Source organism: Bison bison, unplaced genomic scaffold (assembly GCF_000754665.1).
Source record: "Bison bison bison isolate TAMUID 2011002044 unplaced genomic scaffold, Bison_UMD1.0 scf7180017864119, whole genome shotgun sequence".
NCBI lineage: Eukaryota > Metazoa > Chordata > Mammalia > Artiodactyla > Bovidae > Bison > Bison bison.
In genome coordinates, this window is record NW_011494691.1 from 1,422,437 (window position 1) to 1,446,297 (window position 23,861).

Below are 23,861 nucleotides of genomic sequence, written 5' to 3' on the forward strand. Positions count from 1 at the left end.
GTAAGTATACTGGAGTGGGTTACCATTTCCTCTTCCAGAGGATCTTCCCAACCCAGAAATCGAACTCGGGTCTCCTACATTACAGGCAGATTCCAAGATAATTCTGATACGGATCTGGATTTGATCACAGGTTCTTTTATTTAATGGTACTCTTCGTAATATAGAATTCCATTATTTTTCTATTAACCAATTGTGATACGATGGTACTGAGTAATAATAATTTTTCTTGTTGTTCAGTCACTAAGTTGTGTCCGACTCTTTGCGACCCCATGGACTGCAGCATGCCAGGCTTTCCTATCCTGCACCATCTCCTGGAGTTTGCTCAAGCTCACGTCCATTGAGTCAGTAATGCCATCTAACCATCTGATCCTCTGTCTCTCTCTTCTCCTTCTGCCCTCAATCTTTTCTTGCTTTCTTCTTTTTCAGAGATTTTATTTTTGGCAGCAGTGGGTCTTCGTTGCTTTGCACAGGCACATGGGCTCAGTACCTGAAGACCGCGGGCTCTAGAGCCATGGGCTCAGTGGTTGTTGTAATGGGATTAGATGCTCCACGGTATGTGGAATTTTCCTGCACCAGGGATTGAACCTATGTCCTCTGCAATGGCAGGCAGATTCTTATCCACTGCACCACAGGGAAATCCTGCTTTCACCTTCACAATTTTTTTTCATACAGAAACTTTTTTTAGGGAAGAAGAAACTAATAATGTTAGGTCAGCTATTCCATATTATCATGGACTGCCTCAATATTAAATGGGTACCTAATGGTGTGCTGGGTTCAATGATATGGCAGTGAGTAAGAGTTCCTTAAAGACCTAGTTTCCTCTGGGCAGATATTTTATTTATTATTTAGTTAACCAATTTAGATATCTTAAATAAAACTTCAAAGTAGAGCTAAGACAACTGTCAGTCGTTGTAAGAAAGTTTATTTCAGACCTGAATACTCTTAACTAGCTTCTATCAATTAGACATGTAAAATATTATCAAGACAAAAAATATTATAAAAATACTGGGCACCATCACAAGGTCATATACTTCTGTCCCGAAATTCGTACTATTCATTTATCTCAAGAGAAAACTCAACATCACTTTTTTTTGTTAAGTACAGAAAAAGCTTGTGTTTATTATAAAATAATGGTTCTCAGGTGGTGCAGTAATAAAGAATTGGCCTGCCAATGCAAGCGGAGAAGGCAATGGCACCGCACTCCACTACTCTTGCCTAGAAAATCCCATGGACGGAGGAGCCTGGTAGGCTGTAGTCCATGGGGTCCATAAGAGTCGGACACGACTGAGCGACTTCCCTTTCACTTTTCACTTTCATGCACTGGAGAAGGAAATGGCAACCCACTCCAGTGTTCTTGCCTGGAGAATCCCAGAGACGGGGGAGCCTGGTGGGCTTCCGTCTATGGGGTCGCACAGAGTCGGACACGACTGAAGCAACTTAGCAGCAGCAGGCAACACAAGACATGCAGGTTCGACCCCTGGGTCAAGAAGATGCTCTGGAGTAGGAAATGGCAAACCACTCCAGTATTCTTGCCTGGAGATTTCTACAGACAGAGGAGCCTGGTGGGCTACAGTCCATGAGGTTGCAAAGAGTCAAATATTAATGAGCTGCTGAACACACACAATGGTTCTCTATTTTCCTGTGAAAATAAAAACCTTTGTGTGTTTATTTTAAAGTTAACATCTTCAATCCTTTCAATGGATAGTCTATGCAACAGGTTTCAAATAACCCAAAAAGATCTAAACAGAGCTTAAAGAGATGGCTTTTGTTACCTCATCTAGTCCTCATAATATACAGCTTGAACTCCTATAGTACCCTGGGTAAAGCTGGCTACTTTTAATTGTTCACTAGCTGTGGACACTGCTGAACACACTGCTGTGTTCACAGCAGTGGTGCTGTGGAGAAGGCAATGGCACCCCACTCCAGTATTCTTGCCTGGAAAATCCCATGGATGGAGGAGCCTGGTGGGCTGCAGTCCATGGAGTCGCTAATAGTCGGACACAACTGAGCAACTTCATTTTCACTTTTCACTTTCATGCATTGGAGAAGGAAATGGCAACCCACTCCAGTGTTCTTCCCTGGAGAATCCCAGGGACAGGGGAGCCTGGTGGGCTGCCATCTTATGGGGTCACATAGAGTCGGACACAACTGAAGCAACTTAGCAGCAGCAGCAGCAGTGTGGTGCTGGAGTGACTGTGAGGAGATACTCCACAACCAAGGGCAGAGAAGCCCCAGCAAGACAGTAGGCACTGGAGCAGTGACTGCACAGCCCTAGAGCCACTTTGAGGAGATACCCCACTCCTAAGGGCAAAGGAGAAGCCCCAGCAAGATGGTAAGAGGGACGAAATCAAGTTTAGAAACAGACCTCATACCCACCAGAGAGGCTCAGAGGACTCAAACAAACCTTTTGCACACCAGAACCCACAGACCCCACAGAGACTGAAAGAGAACTGTCTCTGAGTGTCTCCTGTGGAGGGAAGGGTCAAAAGTGGTCAAAAGGGGCAGGCGTTCTGGGTGCAGCAGACTAGGGTATGGCATAAGTCTCTTGGAAGAGGTCGCCATTAACCACACCACAGAGCTGCCAGAATTTACATAGGACTGGGGAAACAGACTCCTGGAGGGCAGAAACAGAACTCTGTGCACACCATGACCCAGGAGAAAGGAGAAGTGACCGAGACACAAGAGACTGGCCTAGACTTACCCATGAGCATCTAGGAGTCTCCGGCAGAGGCCTGGGTCAGCAGTGGCCTTCTGTAGGTTTGGGGGAACTGAGTATAGTAGTGCATGCATGGGAACTTTTGAAGGAGGTCACCATTATCTTCATTACCTCCACCATGGTTTCAGTTCAGTTCACTCTGTTGTGTCCGACTCTTTGTGATCCCATGCACTGCAGCACACCAGGCCTCCCTGTCCATCACCAACTCCCAGAGTTCACTCAAACTCATGTCCAGTGAGTTGGTGATGCCATCCAACTATCTCAACCTCTGTGGTCCTCTTCTCCTCCCGCCTTCAATCTTTACCATCATCAGGGTCTTTTCCAATAAGTCAGTTCTTCACAGCAGGTGGCCAAAGGATTGGAGTCTCGGCTTCAGCCTCAGTCCTTCCAATGAATACTCAGGACTGATCTCCTTTAAGATGGACTGGTTGGATCTCCTTGCAGTCCAAGGGACTCTCAAGAGTGTTCTATAGCACCACAGTTCAAAAGCATCAATTCTTTGGTGCTCAGATTTCTTCATATTTCAACTCTCACATCCATACATCACTACTGGAAAAACCACAGCCTTGACTAGACAGACCTTTGTTGGCAAAGTAATGTCTATGCTTTTGAATATGCTATCTAGATTGGTCATAACTAAGTGTCTTTTAATTTCATGGCTGCAATCACCATCTGCAGTGATTTTGGAGCCCCAAAAAATAAAGTCTGACACTGTTTCCACTGTTTCCCCATCTATTTCCCATGAAGTGATGGGACCAGATGCCATGATCTTTGTTTTCTGAATGTTGAGCTTTAAGCCAACTTTTTCACTCTCCTCTTTCACTTTCATCAAGAGGCTCTTTAGTTCTTCTTCACTTTCTGCCATAAGGGTGGTGTCATCTGCATATCTGAGGTTACTGATATTTCTCCCAGCAATCTTGATTCCAGCCTGGCATTTCTCATGATGTATTCTGCATATAAGTTAAACAAGCAGAATGACAATATACAGCCATGATGCACCCCGTGCTCTATATGAAACCGGTCTGTTGTTCCATGTCCAGTTCTAATTGTTGCTTCCTGACCTGCATACAGATTTCTCAAGAGGGAGGTCAGATGGTCTGGTATTCCCATCTCTTTCAGAATTTTCCACAATTGTGGTTATCCACATAGTCAAAGGCTTTGGCATAGTCAATAAAGCAGAAATAGATGATTTTCTGGAACTCTTGTCAGTTTTTCGATAATCCAACGGATGTTGACAATTTGATCTCTGGTTCCTCTGCCTTTTCTAAAACCAACCTGAACAGCTAGAATTTCACGATTCACATACTGTTGAAGCCTGGCTTGGAGAATTTTGAGCATTAATTTACTAGCATGTGAGATGAATATGATTGTGCAGTAGTTTGAGCATTCTCTGGAATTGCCTTTCTTTGGGATTGGAATGAAAACTGACATTTTCCAGTCCTGTTGGAACTAGTCCTGTTGGAACCAGGAAAAACACTGCTGAGTTTTCCAAATGTGCAGGCTCATTGAGTGCACCACTTTCACAGCATCACCTTTTACGACTGAAATAGCTCAACTGGAATTCCATCACCTCCACTAGCTTTGTTCATAGTGATGCTTTCTAAGGGCCACTTGACTTCGCATTCCAGGATGTCTGGCTCTAGATGAGTGATCACAGCATTGTGATTATCTGGGTGGTGAAGATGTTTTTTGTAGAGTTCTTCTGGGTATTCTTGCCACCTCTTCTTAATATCTTCTGCTTCTGTTAGGTCCATACCATTTCTGTCCTTTATTGGGCCCATCTTTGCTTTTGAAATGTGGTGTAGAAGACTCTTGAGAGTCCCTTGGACTGCAAGGAGAGCCAACCAGTCCATTCTAAAGGAGACCAGTCCTGGGTGTTCATTGGAAGGATTGAAGCTAAAGATGAAATTCCAATACTTTGGCCACCTCATGCAAAGAGTTGACTCATTGGAAAAGACTCTGATGCTGGGAGGGACTGGGGGCAGGAGGAGAAGGGGACGACAGAGGATGAGACGGCTGGATGGCATCACCGACTCAATGGACATGAGTCTGAGTAAACTGTGGGAGTTGGTGATGGACAGGGAGGCCTGGCGTGCTGTGATTCATGGGGTCGCAAAGAGCTGAACACGACAACTGAACTGAACTGAACTGAACTTGCATGAACTGTTTTCTTGGTATATCTAATTTTCTTGAGGAGATCTCCAGTCTTTCCCATTCTATTGTTTTCCTCTATTTCTTTGCAGTGATCACTGAGGAAGGCTTTCTTATCTCTCCTTGCTATTCTTTGGAACTCTGCATTCAAATGGGTATATCTTTCCTTTTCTCCTTTGCTTTTTACTTCTCTTCTTTTCACAACTATTTGTAAGGCTTCCTCAGACAACCATTTTGCCAGTTTGCCTTTCTTTTTCTTTGGGATGGTCTTGATCACTGCCTCCTGTACAGTGTCACCAACCTCCATCCATAGTTCTTCAGGCACTCTGTCTATCTGATCTAATCCCTTTAATCTATTTCTCACTTCCATGGGGTATAATCATAAGGGATTAGATTTAGCTCATACCTGAATAGTCTGGCCTGACGAATTCCTGGACTGTACAACCCATGGGTTTGCAAAGAATCAGACACAACTGAGCAACTTTCACTTTCACTAACTGAGCTATGCTCAGTTAAGTGACTTTCACTTTCACTAACTTCGTCTATGTCACTGTAGAGTGACACTAGCAAATCTGTACTCGTCACATAACTAATCATTTTAACCAAACCTTTGCAAGCAGTAAAACGTCTCAGAATCTGCAAAAAAGGCAGTAGAACAGCATTTTAGCTGGCTTCTAAGATTGCATTCCAGGGTGTAACAGGGACACAGAAACCCTAAGAAAATTATCTGTTTTGGGCAGAAAGAAGGAAGAAGATATACTAGGTCCCTGGGGCACATTAGCTAATCAATTAAATTTAAAAGGGATCTGATAATCTGGCCACTGCCTGAGGGAGCAGCCCAAGTCCAAGCTCAGGGCTGCCAAGAGGAGCTACCCCAGGTCCAAGGGGTTGCCAGGAGGAGCTACCCCACGTCCAAGGTAAGAAGCAGAGGCTGCGCTTTGCTGGAGCAGCCATGAAGAGATACCCCACATCCAAGGTAAGAGAAACCCAAGTTAAGATGGTAGGCGCTGAGAGAGGGCATCAGAAGGCAGACAGACTAAAACCACAGTCACAGACAACTAGCCAACCTGATCACACGGACCACAGCTTGTCTGACTCAATAAAACTAAGCCATGCAGTGTGAGGACATCCAAGACGGAGGGGTCGTGGTGGAGAGGTCTGACAGAATGTGGTCCACTGGAGAAGGGAATGGCAAACCACTTCAGTATTCTTGCCTTGAGAACCCCAAGAACAGTATGAAAAGGCAAAAAGTTAGGACACTGCACGATGAACTCCCCAGGTCAGTAGATGCCCAATATGCTACGGGAGATCAGTGGAGAAGTAACTCCAGAAAGAACGAAGAGAAGAAGCCAAAGAAAAAACAACACCCAGTTGTGGATTTGACGGGTGATAGAAATAAGGTCCGATGCTCTAAACAGCAATATGGCATAGAAACATGGAATGTCAGGTCCATGAATCAAGGCAAATTGGAAGTGGTCAAACAGGAGATGGCAAGAGTGAACGTCAACATTCTAGGAATCAGCGAACTAAGATGGACTGGAATGGGTGAATTTAATTCAAGATGACCATGATATCTACTACTGTGGGCAGGAATCCCTTAGAAGAAATGGAGAAGCCATCATAATCAACAAAAGAGTCTGAAATACAGTACTTGGATGCAATCTCAAAAACGACAGAATGATCTCTGTTCGTTTCCACAGCAAACCATTCAATATTACAGTCATGTCCAAGCCTATGCCCGAAGCAGTAACGCTGAAGAAACTGAAGTTGAACGGTTCTATGAATACCTACAAGACCTTTTAGAACTAACACCCAAAAAAGATGTCCTTTTCATTATAGGGAACTGGAATGCAAAAGTAGGAAGTCAAGAAATACCTGCAGTATCAGGCAAATTTGGCTTTAGAGTACAAAATGAAGCAGGGCAAAGGCTAAGAGAACGCACTGGTCATAGCAAACACCCTCTTCCAACAACACAAGAGAAGACTCTATACATGGACATCACCAGACAGTCAACACCGAAATCAGGTAGATTATAGATTATATTATTTGGAGCCAAAGATGGAGAAGCTCTATACAGTCAGCAAAAACAAGACCGGGAGCTGACTGTGGCTCAGGTCATGAACTCCTTATTGCCAAATTCAGACTTAAATTAAAGAAAGTGGGGAAAACCACTAGACCATTCACGTATGACCTAAACCACATCCCTTTTGATTATACAGAGCAAGTGAGAAATAGATTTAAGGGACTAGATCTGATACACAGAGTGCCTGATGAACTATGGACGGAGGTTGATGACACTGTACAGAAGACAGGAATCAAGACCATCCCTGAGAAAAAAGAAATGCAAAAGGCAAAATGGCTGTTTGAGGAGGCCTTAAAAATAGCTGTGAAAAAAAGAGAAACGAAAAGCAAAAGAGAAAAGGAAAGATACACCCATTTGCATGCAGAGTTCCAAAGAACAGCAAGGAGAGATAAGAAAGCCTTCCTCAGTGATCAATGCAAAGAAATAGAGGAAAAACAATAGAATAGGAAAGACTAGAGATCTCTTCAAGAAAATTAGGGGAACAATTCATGCAAAGATGGGCTTGATAAAGGACAGAAATGGTATGGACCTAACAGAAGCAGAAGATATTAAGAAGTGGTGGCAAGACTACACAGAAGAACTGTACAAAAAAGATCTTCATGACCCAGATAATCACAATGGTGTGTCACTCATCTAGATCCAGACATCCTGGAATGTGAAGTCAAGAGGGCCTTAAGAAGCATCTCTACGAAGAAAGCTAGTGGAGGTGATGGAATTCCAGTTGAGCTATTTCAAATCCTAAAAGATGATGCTGTGAAAGTGCTGCACTCAATATGTCAGCAAATTTGGAAAACTCAGCAGTGGCCACAGGACTGGAAAAGGTCAGTATTCATTCCAAACCCAAAGAAAGGCAATGCCAAAGAATGCTCAAACTACCACACAATCACATTTATCTCACACGCTCGTAAAGTAATGCTCAAAATTCTCCAAGCCAGGCTTCAGCAATACATGAACTGTGAACTTCAATATGTTCAAGCTGGCTTTGAAAAAGCAGAGGAACCAGAGATCAAATTGCCAACATCTGCTGGATCATCAAAAAAGCAAGACAGTTCCAGAAAAACATCTATTTCTGCTTTATTGACTATGCCAAAGCCTTTGACTGTGTGGATCACAATAAACTGTAGAAAATTCTGAAAGAGATGGGAATACCAGACCACCTGACCTGCCTCTTGTGGAACCTATATGCAGGTTAGGAAGCAACATTTAGAACTGGACATGGAACAACAGCCTGGTTCCAAATAGGGAAAGGAGTACGTCAAGCCTGTATATTGTCACCCTGCTTATTTACCTTATATGCAGAGTACATCATGAGAAACACTGGGCTGAGGAAGCACAAGCTGGAAACAAGATTGCTGGGAGAAATATCAATAACCTCAGATATGCAGATGACACCACCCTTATGGCAGAAAGTGAAGAAGAGCTAAAGAGCCTCTTGATGAAAGTGAAAGCGGAGAGTTAAAAAGTTGGCTTAAAGCTCAACATTCAGAAAACGAAGATCATGGCATCTGGTCCCATCACTTCATGGCAAATAGATGGGGAAACAGTGGAAATAGTGACAGACTTTTCTATTTTGGGAGGCTCCAAAATCACTGCAGATGGTGATGGCAGCCATGAAATTAAAGATGCTTGCTCCGTGGAAGAAAAGCTATGACCAATCTAGACAGCATATTAAAAAGCAGAGACATTACTTTGCCAACAAAGTTATATCTAGTCAAAGCTATGGTTTTTCCATAGTCATGTATGGATGTGAGAGTTGGACCATAAAGAAAACCAATGCTTTTGAACTGTGGTTTTGGAGAAGACTCTTGAGGGTCCCTCGGACTGCAAGGAGATCCAGCCAGTCAATCCTCAAGGAAATCAGTCCGGAATATTCATTGGAAGAACTGATGCTGAAGCTGAAACTTCAATACTTTGGCCACCTGATGCAAAGACCTGACTCATTGGAAAAGACCTTGTTTCTAGTGAAGACTGAAGGCAGGAGAAGGGGATGACCGAGGTTGATATGGCTGGATGGCATCACCGACTTGATGGACAGGACTTTGAGTAAGCTCTGGGAGTTGATGATGGACAGGGAAACCTGGTGTGCTGCAGTGCATGGGGCTGCAAAGAGTGGGACATGACTGAGTGCCTGAACTGATCTGAACTGGGTCCCCAGTAATATTAAACAGGAGGTACAAAGACTTGCCCCATGCTCCCAGTCCTCCCCCTCCACATCCTTCCCCTTTACCAAGAACCCCCACCAGAGAGATTTGTTACATCTGTATCTGATCAGTGTACATTGATACATCAGTATCCAACAAAATCCCAGCTGATACTAGAGTTCACTCTTGTGTGTCTCACATTCTATGCTTTGGACAAGGGATCCAAGTGTATCTACCAATACAGTATCATGGAGTAGTTTCACATTCCTAAAAATCTTCTGAACTCTATTTATCCTTTCTTCCCTGCTACAAACCTTGGATGCCACTGATCTTTTTACTTTCTATAAAGTATCCCTTTTCTACAATGCTATATAGTTGGAATTATACAGCACATAGCCTTCACAGATTAGCTTCTTTCACTTAGTATTTAAGTTTTAAGTTAAATTTAAGTTTCTTCCATCTCTTTTCATGACTTGATGGTTCATTTCTTTTTAGCACTGATTAATATTCATTGTCTGCATATATTAATTTACTCATTCACCTACTGAAAGACCTTTTGGTTGCTTTCAAGTTTGGTAATTATGAATAAAGATGCTATAAACATCTGTGTGCAGGCTTCTGTGCAATGTAAGAATGTAAATTCTCAGCTTCCCTGGGTAAATTTAGTGTAACTGCTGGATCATATGGTAAGAGACCTGGAGGAGGGCATGGCAACCCACTCCAGTATTCTTGCTTAGAGAATCCCCCTGACAAAGCCTGATAAACTATGGTACACAGGATTGCAAATAGCTGGATAGGACTCAAGCAATTTAGCACCCACATGCATGGTAAGAGAACGTTGAGTGTTGTAAGAAACCACAGAACTATCTTCCCAAGAAGCTGTACCATTTCACATTTCCACCAGCAATAAAGGAGAGTTCCTGTTGCTTCACATCCTCACCAGCATTTGGAGTTGTCAAGTGTTCTGGATTTTGGCCATTTATCTCTACATTCGCATTTTCCCGAATTACTTGTAAACTGCGTATTTTCTTGTTTTCTCTTTTATGGCCATGCCGCATGGCATGTGGGATTGTAGTTCCCAGGCCAGTGGAAGCACAGAACTCTAACCACCAGACCACCAAGAAATTCCCGGCATATTTTCTTTGGTGAGGTCTCTGGTAAGATTTTTGGCTCACTTTTTAATCAAGTTGTTTGTTTTTTCACTCGTTAAGTTTTAAGGGTTCTTTGCACAGTAGAACAGTTATCTTTTGCAGTTATTTTCTCCCAAATTGTCTTCACATTCTCTTGATAGTGTCTTTCAGGAAGCATAAGTTTTCAACTTTAATGTAGTCCACTCATCAATTCATTTTTTCATGACTATTACCTTTGGTGTTGTATCTAAAACATCATCACCAAACCTAAGGTAATCTGGATGTTCTCCCATGTTTTCTAGGAGTTTTATAATTTTGCATTTCACATTTTGGTCTGTGATCTGAAATTTGAGTTAATCTGAGTTAATCTTGTGAAGGATGTAGAATCCAGGCCTAGATTCATTTTTTTGCAAGTGGATATCCAGGTGTCAAGTATTATTTGCTGAAAAGATTCTGTACTTTAGTTGGTGGGATGGCGGGGGGAGGAGGGTGGAAGGTATGGAGAGAGTAGCAAGGAAACATTAAAAAAAAAAAAAGACTGTGCTTTTAATAGAACATTGTGCATAAAATATAAAATTCCTATAAGGAGATGTGGTCCTATTTGCACTTCTGAAAGATATTCAAATATCAAGATTGCCTGATAAGCACTAAGAGATGTACAAAGAAAACACAAAGACAATTCAGGATGGACTCATATCTCTGGTTTAGAGGCTGGCAGGGGCAAGGGCTAAAATCAACAAAGCAGGGGAAAAAAACCTCAGGATTCCTAGACTTATTAGAGTTGGTGAGGTGTGTTAGTAACAGGCAGCTAAAGAGAAGAGTCTCTCTTCCTTGTCTAACTCTATTCCTACTTACAAGAAAGGAATCAGAAATTCACCAGCTTCCCTTACCCTTAACTCTTATCTCAAATTTCCTGTATCAAGTCATTCCAGGGGGCTATAAATATAGTGGGTATCTGCCAATGACTTATCACAGACATATCCCAATGTAGTGAAGCTAAAATCCTGTTCAGATACTAAAATCCTACTTTTAAATTCAGAGCATTTGCTGCAATTAATGTATGCAAATATTAAAGTGATCCACAGGCAGATTTTCCATGTAATTTCCATTCAGGAAAAAATTAAGTACCTAATTTTCAACATTACTCTGAAGTTTTTCATAGAGAATCTTCACTTCTGTTTAACTGAAATGCATGAATCTTCCTTTTATCAGAAATGACTTGCCAGGTCAAAAAGGAAACTTTGCTCTTTAATGAAAGAAAGCGTTTTTTATTAATGAAATCTCCTACTTCTCGCTGTTTCTAGAACAAAGATAAAATTTAATTGTGTACAAGTGGGAAAATGACAAGCACAGCAGAAAAGCTACTTTGCCAGCTGAAGGGTCTACAATGATGGTGAACAGACCCAAATCATTAAAAAATAAGTAGTGCCTGCAAAGTGAAACATGAAAACTATTATAAAGGTAACATGAAATAAGTGACATGAATATCCCCGAGGGAAATACCTGGAGAGGTTATCTTTAATTTAGGTATACTAAGAGAAAGAAAAATATTTGACCATCTTTACTGTCACTACCAATAACATTTTTCTGAAATGTTGGGGTTGAGACGGGATCTCTTAAAACCAAGGCCCTAAAGCCCCCATATCACACACAAAATTTGTTGTATGCAGATATATGTTCTAAAGAGAAGGTTCATATAACAACTCTAAAACAAAAGAAAAATTTCAATGTGGGGACATTTATTATTTCATAAGACCGATGAGAAATACTTTAAACTTAGATTAGAATTGACTACATAAAACTGTTGTTGTTAGTCACTCAGTTGTGTCCAATTCTTTGCAACCCCATGAACTATAGCCCACCAGGATCCTCTGTCCATGGAATTTTCCAGGCAAGAATATTGCAGTAGGTTGCCATTCTGTTTTCCAGGGGATCTTTCCGACCCACGGACTTAACCTGGGTCATCTGCATTGCAGACAGATTCTTTACCAGCTGAGCTACCAGGGAAGGGCTACATAAAATAGGTGATATAGTATAAGATTCAGTGCCACATAATAATATATATAACATAATGAAATAACTATCACTATCTGGGAAATGTAGGACTTTTGAAAGGAAAAGTAAAAGTGTAGTTGCTCAGTCATGTCCAACTCTTTGCAACCCCATGGACTGTAGCCCACTAGGCTCCACTGTCTGTGGAATTTTCCCAGCAAGAATATTGGAGTAAGTTGCCATTTCCTTCTCCAAGAGATCTTGCTGACCCAGGGATCAAACTCACATCTCCTGCATCTCCTGCATTGGCAGGACGATTGGATTGCTTACCACTGAGCTACTTGGGAAGCCCTAGATATCCACATACAAAAGAATAAAGATGGATCCCTACTACCCACTATACACAAAAGTTACCCAAAATCAAAACTATAAAACTCTTAGAAGAAAACAAAGGAATAAATCTTTGAGACCTTGAATTAGGTAATGGATAACAACACAAAAAGCTCAAGTGGCAATAGAAAGAAACAGATAAACTCGATTTCATCAAAATTAAAAACTTCATACTTCAAAGCACACCATCAAGAAAATGAAAAGACAAGCCACCGAACAGGAGAAAATATCTGCAAATCATATCTCTATAAGAGACTTGTGTTCACAATACATACGGAACTCATGTAACTCAACAAATAACCCAGTTAAAAAATGGGTAAATTATTTGAATAGACATTTCATGATATATATACACAAATGGCAAATACGCATGAAAAGATACTCAACAGCTTAGTCATCAGGGAAATGCAAATCAAAACCACAATGAGATACCATTTCATACCCACTAGGATGCCTAAAATAAAAAGACAGACAATAACAAGTGTCGGTTAAGATGTAGAGAAATTGGAATCCTCATACACTGATGGCAGGATTATAAAATGCTGCAGCCACCTGGAAAACAATTTGCCTGTTCCTCAAAAAGTTAAACACAGAGTTATCATATACTTCCATATAACTCCATAGACCATCAATTCCACTCCTAGGTACATACTCAAGAGAACTGGAAATATAGATTCACCAGTAAACTTGTATGTAAACATTTATAGTAGTGCTATTCTATTCATAACAGTAGAAAAAGTAGGAACAATATAAACATCCATCAACACAAAATGTGGCATACCCATACAATACATTTAACAATAAAAAAAAATGAAGTAATGACATGTACTTGGATATACATGGATAAACCTTGATAACATGTTAAGTGAAAGAAGACAGTCATGAAAGATTACATATTGGATGAATCCATTTATATGAGATGTCCTAACTAAGAAAATACAGAAACAGAAAATAGATTAGAGGCTGACAGATGCAGGGAATAAGAGAAGGGAGGGAAGGAACTGCTAATATTTTTAAAGGAGTACTCTTGAGAGGTGAGGAAAAGTGTTCTAAAAAGAGTTGTGATGGTTCACAACTCTATGAAATATACTAAAAACCACTGAATTGTACACTTTTAAAAGTTTTATGTTATATAAATTTTATCAATAAAGGTGTCGTAAAAACAAAACAAATTTCAAGGTGTGAATTAGAGGGAAGGAATTGTGCTTACAGCACAGAGATAGTTCTGCTCCTAATAATTACAAAGAAGGAAAGGAAAAAAAAAAGGACTGTCTTAAGGCATAGTCACCACTAAGAACATTAAAAAAATTTTTTCCAGATGATCACAATTACAACAAGCTCGCAAAGCAAAAAGTATTATAGTTATTTTGTTCTTTAGAATTCAACAGAATGCTATAATTGCATTTAAAAAACAAAAGTTATATTACGATGATTAGAGCAATCTAAAATTTGAAGAAAAGATAAAGATCATTTAAATATACAACACTTTTTAAGGTTTACTGAAAGAATTAAAGAGTCATACTACTCTGGATATGCCAATATTCTAACTTTGCTTAATGAAATTAACTGAAGAAAAAAATTTCAAGACAAGTATTCTACAAGGATAACAATTAAGTAGCTCATACAGAGCTTCTAAAAGGAAACAAAATTAAACACTCAAATCTTTCAAAATTAGTCAGTTCATTAATGCAAACCAGAAACACTACAGAATTCAGATGTTGCACCATTCTAAGAAGTAACAACACTATTACCTAAAAAATGGAAAGTTAAGAATAAGAACTATGGCACTCTCTCTCCTCATCTTCCGGCTGGGGGGCGGGATTAAGAACTAAAGTTATGGTTTTGTGCACATGTCACGTTTTTATCTTAGTCTGAGGCCTGATTTGGAATAATGTGGTCACCTATTTGTCAAACTGTGGCATACTCATTTTACTAATTACTACTCAAAATGACAACAAACTAAACTTCTTTGTAATGATCAGAAAGTGCCATTCATTGAATACTGAATGTATTTAAGGTATAATTTTAAAACCTTCACACACTCCATATCAATTCATTTAATCCTTATATCAATCAGACGGCTAGGAATTACTATCCATTTTATAGCAGGAAACAGGAACCATTTACACCTCAGTCTGGCCAGGCAAGCTACTGAGAAATGTCATCAACCCCTCCCAAGGAAAAGATCAAAACCAATTTTTAAATTTCATTACAGGTTAAAGGAAAAAATACAAAATGCACTAATTGGCATATTTTCTTTGACTGTCAAATGGATGTGAAAATGTATTGATAACATGTAGGCTCATCTCTAGGTGATAAAGTTGTGAAGTAACACTCCGCTACTACAAAAACTCATCCTTAAGTGACAGCATTCAAGACTACGGATAATCGGTTTCTTTTCCTTTTAATTCTTATCCAAATTCCTTCCGAAAACAGAGAAAACCAGACATATCAAAAGAAAAAGTAGTTTTCAAAATACTCTATAGAAGAACAGAAAAGTAAAACCAACAAATACTTACTTCCCCCTCCATGAATGTTTTGTTGTGTAGAAACATGCTAAATCCTTATTTTCCTTAATAATGTTCATTTTGTGCTGAATCCTGAAAGATAAAAATATGGGTAAATTTTGTAACAGTGCTAACCTTAAGAATTTTTCCTGAATCTCCCACACCATATTTTCATAGACTGCCATATGGTACTGATTTTAAGACAGCCACTTTTTCTACAAGACCATAAGGATGGTCTGTTCACCTCTCTATCAGAGAGCCTTTAGCACACTATATTGTCACAGCTCTTTTCCACTATGCTCAGTTTGAGGACAACAATTGCCCTCGTATCAACATCCCAAGAATAGAGAATCTAGTAAAAAGTGTTAAAGTAAATGAATCTTTAAATCTCACACTGCCAAACAATATTTTAACACATGACTGTCAAGTGTCAAACCAATTCTAAAAGGTTTTTGTCTAGCTGCTAAGTGCTGGCCATCTTGCTGTTACTGTCACTTTAAAGGGAACTTACTATAAATAAGGTTTAACTTGAACAATATTCTCATTATAAAAGTAATTTAGTAAAAGTTAAAATGTTAGTCACTCAGTCATGTCCAGCTCTTTCAGAACCCATGGACTTGCAGCCCACCAGGCTCCTCTGCCCACGGAATTCTCCAGGCAAGAATACTGGAGTGGGTTGCCATTCCCTTCTCCAGGGGATCTTCCCAACCCAGGGAGTGAACCTAGATCTCCTGCATTGCAGGCAGATTCTTGACTGTCTGAGCCACAAGGAAGCCCAAAAGTAATTTAAGTACATAGTAAAAACATTTTTAATGTTCATAAAGTAACTCATCCTTCATCCTAGCATCCAAAGATACTAACTTTCCTTCTTCCAGCTAGGAAAAAAAATGTCTTTTTAAACAAAATTGAGGCTGTCATTTATACCATTTAGCTTGTTTTCACAGAATATTAACCTTTTTCCAAGGAATTAAACATTCTTTGAGAAAAAGATTTTTAAGTCACAAGAACAATGTTACTCAAAGTGTACCTGTAAACATCAAGTGCAGAAATTAAGTGTTCAGAAATGCTTGTTACAGTTTGGTTAGTGAACTCTCTGATTGAACAGGATATAGAAAGTTGAGGATTGCTGACTTGTATGATAAATCACACATGGTATGAGCTTCCTAACAGCCACAGGAAGAGGGACAATGCTATGTGCAATATTTCAAGATTAGTTTGTTGACTGTAACCCTGAAGTGTATAAAATCCAGAATCCATTTAGCTCACGAAAAAATTTCAGTTTATCTAACTTTACACAACTAATTGTACAAACTGGCTACTAATGAAAGACTAATGATAAATTCTGAAAATATTACATCATTTGCTTCATACTGAATATGATCATTTTACTTCTTTTGTCACTTGGGTACTACTTCCTATCCTTAATAATTAGAAATACACTCTAAAAAATATTGTAGAATACATAAAGTGTCAATAATGCAAACTAAATGGTTATAATTATGGCTTACTTAGCTTTCTAAACATCTTTATACATCTAAACTTTTTTAATCAACAAGTATTCTTTTCATAAATAGAATAAAACTATTTTTCATTCAAAAACATTTTTATCACAGCTTTTTGAGACAATTCACACACCTTAAAATTCACCTCTTTAGAAGTATACAATTCAGAGTTTTGGTATGTTCACAGAGTTCTACAACGAATACACTATTTTTATCATTCCAACAAGAAACCCTGCTGGCAGCCACTCCCCAGTCCCCCTCACACCCACTACCTGGCAACCATCTACTTTCTGTCACTATGGACCTATTATGGAATCCCATACAAACAGAATCATAAAATGTGTTGTCTTTGTGACTGGCTTCTTTCACTTAGCATAACAAGCAAAACATTTTCAGTTTATCCATATTGTGGCATGCATCCGTTTCCTATTGTATAGAAACACCACATTTTGTATAACCATTCATCAGCTGATGGACATGTGTGTTGTTTCCATGCATGCATGCTAAGTCGCTGCTAACAGGTACTTCCAAATAAGGTTTTGTCAAACCTTCTGGAAAAACATCAATTCATGCTCTGAGGAATAATAAGAGAACCACAAGGAACAGCAAATTTAGAGAAACCTTTATTGTCACCAGAGAGAAATTTCTCTTAACAGTCAATGACATCTTCCTACTAGTATGTATAGACAGCTAAATATAGGCCTGTCAGCTGGTGTGCTGTTCTGTTTTTTTCTAGATCGTGTATCTGAAATGACACAGGCAGCCAACCAAGAATTATTAAACCAGCAAACATTATTCCTGCCTTCTGAGTCATCTGTAGTAAATGATATTGCTGGAAAGAAACTTAGAGAAGATCTCTGAAAATGTGCCAAACAAGTGAAAAATTATAGGTCTACAGAGGTATATTCCCCTCATATACAGTAATTGAAGATTGGGGAAAAAAAGAAAAAACGGAGGACAGAAAAGGTAAATGGGTGACATTGAAGAGTGGAGTTTGGATTCAGAGTTCACAATTTAAGATGGGAATGACTGACTGAACTCTGGCCTCTCTAGGAGAAACTGACAAGAAAGAAAATGCGTTTGAGTGAAGACTGGCTGATATCATCAAGGGACTGTAAAAGGAAAGTGAGAGAAAAAAATAAAATTTTAAAATGACAATCACAAAGAACTTAGGACATGATCTAATAAATCTGTGGGGAGTCTGGGGGGAAATAATCTAGTAACAACAAAAACAACAAAGCATACTGAAGAATCAAAAAAATAAACCTAAAGAATGATCTCATCACTGATTTGGGGGAACAAGTAACTCAAACGAATCTTTTAGGAGGGGAATTAAGAAAGCTTATCTACAACTTTTTGGAGACTTATGAATTCAGGGGTGATAAAAGCACTAGATGCCCGAAAGTTCCTAGGTTAGGATAGATAAAGGGACAAAGGAAGAGCAGATACAACACATTAATATAAAATTAATATAAAACTGAAGACACATAAACGGTACACAGGTATATGAAAAGATGTTCTATGTCATTATCAGGGAGATGCAACTCAAACTCAAAACTACAAGAAGATACTGCCTCACACCTGTTAGGTAACCTCAGATATGCAGATGACACCACCCTTATGGCAGAAAGTAAAGAAGAACTAAAGAGCCTCTTGATGAAAGTGAAAGAAGAGAGTGAAAAAGTTGGCTTAAAGCTCTATATTCAGAAAAATAAGATCATGACATGCAGCCCCATCACTTCATGGCAAATAGATGGGGAAACAGTGGAAACAGTGGCTGACTTTATTTTTCTGGGCTTCAAAATCACTGCAGGTGGTGATTTCAGCCATGAAATTAAAAGACACTTACTCCTGGGAAGGAAAGTTATGACCAACCTAGACAGCATATTCAAAAGCAGAGACATTACTTTGTCAACAAAGGTCCATCTAGTCAAGGCTATGGTTTTTCCAGTGGTCATGTATGGATGTGAGAGTTGGACTATAAAGAAAGCTGAACACCAAAGAATTGGTGCTTTTGAACTGTGGTGTTGGAGAAGACTCTTGAGAGTCCCTTGGACTGCAAGGAGATCCAACCAGTCCATCCTAAAGGAGATCAGTCCTGGATGTTCATTGGAAGGACTGATGTTGAAGCTGAAACTCCAATACTTTGGCCACCAGATGCGGAGAGCTGACTCATTGGAAAAGACCCTGATACTGGGAAAGATTGAGGGCAGGAGGAGAAGGGGATGACAGAGGATGAGATAGTTGGATGGCATCACCGACTCAATGGACATGGGTTTGGGTGGACTCCGGGAGTTGGTGATGGACAGGGAGGCCTGGTGTGCTGCAGTTCATGGGGTCACAAAGAGTCGGACACGATTGAACGACTGAACTGAACTGATGAGTAAAGATTTCTAATGTACAAATGAGTGCATGCTCTTGGTTTTCTGTTTGTGAAATAAAATTTGTGTGTCCCCAAAAAAAAAAAAATAAATAAATAAATAAAGTTCTGGCAAGCATGTAAAGAAACTTGATCCTTTGTACATTGTTGATGAGAATGTAAAATGGTGTGTTATGGAAAACAGTATGAAGTTGCTCAAAAAATTAAAAAATAGAATTATTAGGGAATTCCATGGTTGCCTAGTGGTTAGGAAGTGAAGTGAAGTCGCTCAGTCGTGTCCGACCCTTAGCGACCCCATGGACTGCAGCCTACCAGGCTCCTCTGTCCACGGGATTTTCCAGGCAAGAGTACTGGAGTGGGGTGCCATTGCCTTCTCCATAGGGTATATAATGTTTTCACAAAAACTGGTCCAGGTCCTCGGCTAAGAGGAGACTCTGCCTTGGGCCCGCCGGTGCAATAAACTGCACTCCACCATCTGCATTGTCCTTCTGAGTGAGTTTGTTTCCCAGAAGGCGAGCTACAACACTAAGAGATGACACAACCATATTCACTGCAGTATTATTTATAAAACTGAAGATGTCTAAACACCCTAAAGGCCCACCAACAGATGAAGAAAATGGATTAAGAAAATGTGGTATACACAATATTATTCAGTCTTAAAAAAGAAGGATATCCTACAGTCTTCAATAATATCAGTTGAACTTAAAAACATTATGCTAAGTGAAATAAGCCAGTCACAGAAGGACTAATGCCACTTACATGAATTATCTACAACAGTTCAACTCAGAGAAGAAGGTAGAATGGTAGTCGCCAGTGACTGGGCTGGAGGGAAAATGGGGAGTTGCTAATTAATGGGTACAAAGTTTCAGTTCTGCAAGATGAGTAAGTTCTAGAGTCTGTTGTATAGCACTGTGCCTAAATAGTGAACAATAATGTATACTTAAAATCTGTTAAGAGGGGAGATCTTATGTTAAGTGTTTTTACCTCCCCAAAATTAAATTTTAAAAATTCAAAAAGTAAACCACTACCTTGGCTTGTCAGAAAAAATACTGTATTCCTGATACAGATTACAATGCTAACAAAAAAATATAATGTAGAGTTATAGGCTTCTCTGGACATCAGGAGACGTGTCCGAGGCCAAAATCAGCACACCCAACAATTTACGTCTCATGTTTTAGGAAGCAACAAGTGATACTGCTATTCTGCATCCAATCCTGAACAACAATCCAAAAAAGGCGAAGGCTAGTAAAACGGAAGTATGCTTAACAGGAGAAAACCACTCCTCAATCTGAAAAGCTCACCTTCAGTCATGTTATATTTAGATAAGGATACACTGGAGAGATGAGGAAGGGAAGAAATACTTACCTAAGTAGCCAAGTCAACCCCAGAAATGACAGGTTAATTCAAAGCTCTTATTAGTGCCTACACACCTGAATTAAGATGCTGCTTTTCTATTTTAAACCCTGAAATTGGAGAGGGGAGGTGCCCCTGATCAAAAAATGTATGACATGCCTTGAAATTATGCAACAAGTAGGTTTTATTAGGGCTTCCCAGATGGCCTAGTGGTAAAGAACCCACTTGCCAATGCAGGAGACATTAGAGACGTGGGTTCAATCCCTGGGTCGGGAAGATCCCCTGGAGGAGGGCATGGCAACCCACTCCAGTAGTCTTGCCTGGAGAATCCCATGGACAGCGGAGCCTGGCAGACCACAGTCCACGGGGTCGCAAAGAGTCAGACAAGACTGAAACGACTAAGCACCCAGCACAGGTTTTACTAAGTACTTATCATGTGTTAACGATGACACATAGCATTTACAACCTCCTTACTATCTCACTGTCTCCATAACAACTAAGATACAGGTATGATGATCCTCATTTTATTGACAAGAAAACTGAGTATTAGAAAAATGAAATCACTTCTCTAATGTAACAACTATTAAATGGCTGGGCCAAGCTTTTGAACTCAAACTGTTTAACCCCACACTTAAACTAAACTATAATAGTATTACCTTCCCTCAGATTTAGAAAATCAATGGGGAACTCCCTGGTGGTCCAGGGTTAGGACTTCCTGCTTACACTGCAGGGGGCCATCCCACATGCGATGCAGCTAAAAACAAACAAAATTCTCTTTTAAATTTAGAAAATAAATTTATTCTGACCATATAATTACAGACTTATTGACAGCACATTCCTAAATTAATTTTGAACTAATTCCAATTATTATCTTCATTTGGAAATATGATTAAGCACCTGCTGCATGGACGGAGGAGCGTGGTGGGCTGCAGTCCACGGGTCGCTGAGTCAGACACGATTGAGCAACTTCACTTTCACTTTTCATTTTCATGCCTTGGAGAAGGAAATGGCAACCCACTCCAGTGTTCTTGCCTGGAGAATCCCAGGGACGGGGGAGCCTGGTGGGCTGCCGTCTATGGAGTCGCACAAAGTCAGACACGACTGAAGCGACTTAGCAGCAGCAGCAGCAAACAACTTTGAAACTCACAATTTTAAGCAGTGAAACAAATTACCATAATCAACACAAGGCAAAAGAAATACAACAAAGAGGATGTCTCCAGGGTTGAAATACTCTACCATGTAGAGATAAATATTTTAAATATTTCCATCCATAGATAAGCTTGGGCTTCCCAGGTGGCACAGCAGTGATGAATGCCTGCCAAGGCAGGAAATGTGGGATCCATCCTGGGTCAGTAAGATCCCCTGAGCAGGAAATGGCAACCCACTCTAGTATTCTTGCCTGAAAAATTTCACGGACAGAGAAGTCTGGTAGGCTACAGTCCATGGAGTCACAAAAAGTCAAACACAACTGAGCAGGCATCCATTATAGATAAGCTTAATTAAAAAAAAAAAAAAAGTGTTCAAAACAAATACATGACTACAGAAATTTGCTACCAAATGGAGAAAAGAGTCTCTTCAATAAGTAGTGATGGGAAAACTGGACAGCTACGTGTAAAAGAATGAAACTCAAATACTTCCTAAACACCACACACAAAGATAAAAGTTAAAATGGATTACAGACTTGTATGTGAGACCAGAAACTATAAAATCCTTAAAGCAAAACATAGGCATTACACTCTTTGACATAAATCACAGCAAGATCCTCTATGATCCAATCTCTAGAGTAATGGAAATAAAACCAAAAATAAACAAGCAGGACCTAATAAAACTTAAAAGCTTTTGCACAGCAAAGGAAACTATAAACAAAGTCAAAAGACAACTCTCAGGATGGGAGAAAATAAAAGCAACTGAAACAACTGACAAAGGATTAATCTGCAAAATATACAAGCAGCTCATGCAGCTCAATACCAGAATAACAAACAATCCAATCAAAAAGTGAGCAAAGAAGTAAGAAAAAATGGGCAGAAGACTTAAACAGTCACTTCTCCAAAGAAGGCATACAGATGGCTAATAAACTCATGAAAAGATGCTCAACATCACTCAGTATTAAGAAAAATGCAAATCAAAACTACAATGAGCTATTACCTCACACCAGTCAGAATGGCCATCATCAAAAAGTCTACAAACAATAAATGCTGGAAAGGGTATGGAGAAAAGGGAACCCTCTTGCACTGTTGATAGGAATATAAATAGATACAGCCACTATGGTAAACAGTATGAAGACTCCTCAAAAAACAGAGAATAAAACTACCATATGACCCAGCAATCCCACTACTGGGCATGCAAGCATGCTCAGTCACTAACTCATGTCTGACTCTCTGCAACCCCATGGATTGTAACCTGCCAGGCTCCTCTGTCTGTAGGATTCTGCAGGCAAGAATACTGAGTGAGTTGCCACTTCCTTCTCCCAACTATCGGGCATACACCTGAAAAAACTATAATTGAAAAAGACACATGTACCCCAATATACATTGCAGCACTATTTACAAAAGCTAGAACATGGAAGCAATCTAGAGGTCCATCAACAGATGAATGGGTAAAAGAGTTGTGGTACATACATATAAAGGAGTATCAGCCATAAAAAGGAACACATTTGAGTCAGTTCTAATGAGGTGGATGAACCCACAACCTATTACACAGAGTGAAGTAAGTCAGGAAGAGAAAGACAAATATCCTGTATTAATGCATATATATGGAATCTAGAAAGATAGTACTGATAAACCTATTTGCAGGGCAGCAAGAGACACAGACATAAAGAACAGACCTGCGGACATAGTGGGGGAAGGAGAGGGTGAGACAAATTGAAAGAGTATCATCTTGCCCCGAGAATCCCAGGGACGGAGGAGCCTGGTGGGCTGCCGTCTATGGGGTCGCACAGAGTTGGACACGACTAAAGCGACTTAGCAGCAGCATGGAAACATGTACATTACCATATGTAAAACAAATAACCAGTGGGAATTTGTTGCATGATGCAGGGAGCTCAAATTGATGCTCTGTGACAACCTAGAGGGGTGGAATGGTAAGGGAGGTGGGAGGGAGGTTCAAGAGGGAGGGGACATGTGTATACCTATAGCTGATTCATGTTAAATGTATGGCAGAAACCAACACAATATTGTAAAGCATTATTCTCCTTTAATCAGATCAGATCAGATGAGTCGCTCAGTCACGTCTGACTCTTTGTGACCCCATGAATCACAGCACGCCAGGTCTCCCTGTCCATCGCCAACTCCAGGAGTTCACTCAGACTCATGTCCATCGAGTCAGTGATGCCATCCAGCCATCTCATCCTCTGTTGTCCCCTTCTCCTCCTGCCCCCAATCCCTCCCAGCATCAGAGTCTTTTCCAATGAGTCAGCTCTTCACATGAGGTGGCCAAAGTACTGGAGTTTCAGCTTTAGCATCATTCCTTCCAAAGAAATCCCAGGGCTGATCTCCTTCAGAATGGACTGGTTGGATC

General features: G+C 40.0%; 1 protein-coding gene across 1 annotated transcript in view; it reads right to left on the reverse strand.

Annotated features, from left to right (window-relative positions):
• The window catches only part of DNAJC13 (DnaJ (Hsp40) homolog, subfamily C, member 13), a 163,408-nt gene that overhangs the window by 118,518 nt on the left and 21,029 nt on the right, over nt 1–23,861 (reverse strand). The window contains exon 2 of the mRNA XM_010839582.1: nt 15,123–15,203. Within this exon, the coding sequence (XP_010837884.1) occupies nt 15,123–15,190 (68 nt within the window). The 5' untranslated portion in view covers nt 15,191–15,203. The remainder of the gene's footprint in view (nt 1–15,122; nt 15,204–23,861) is intronic.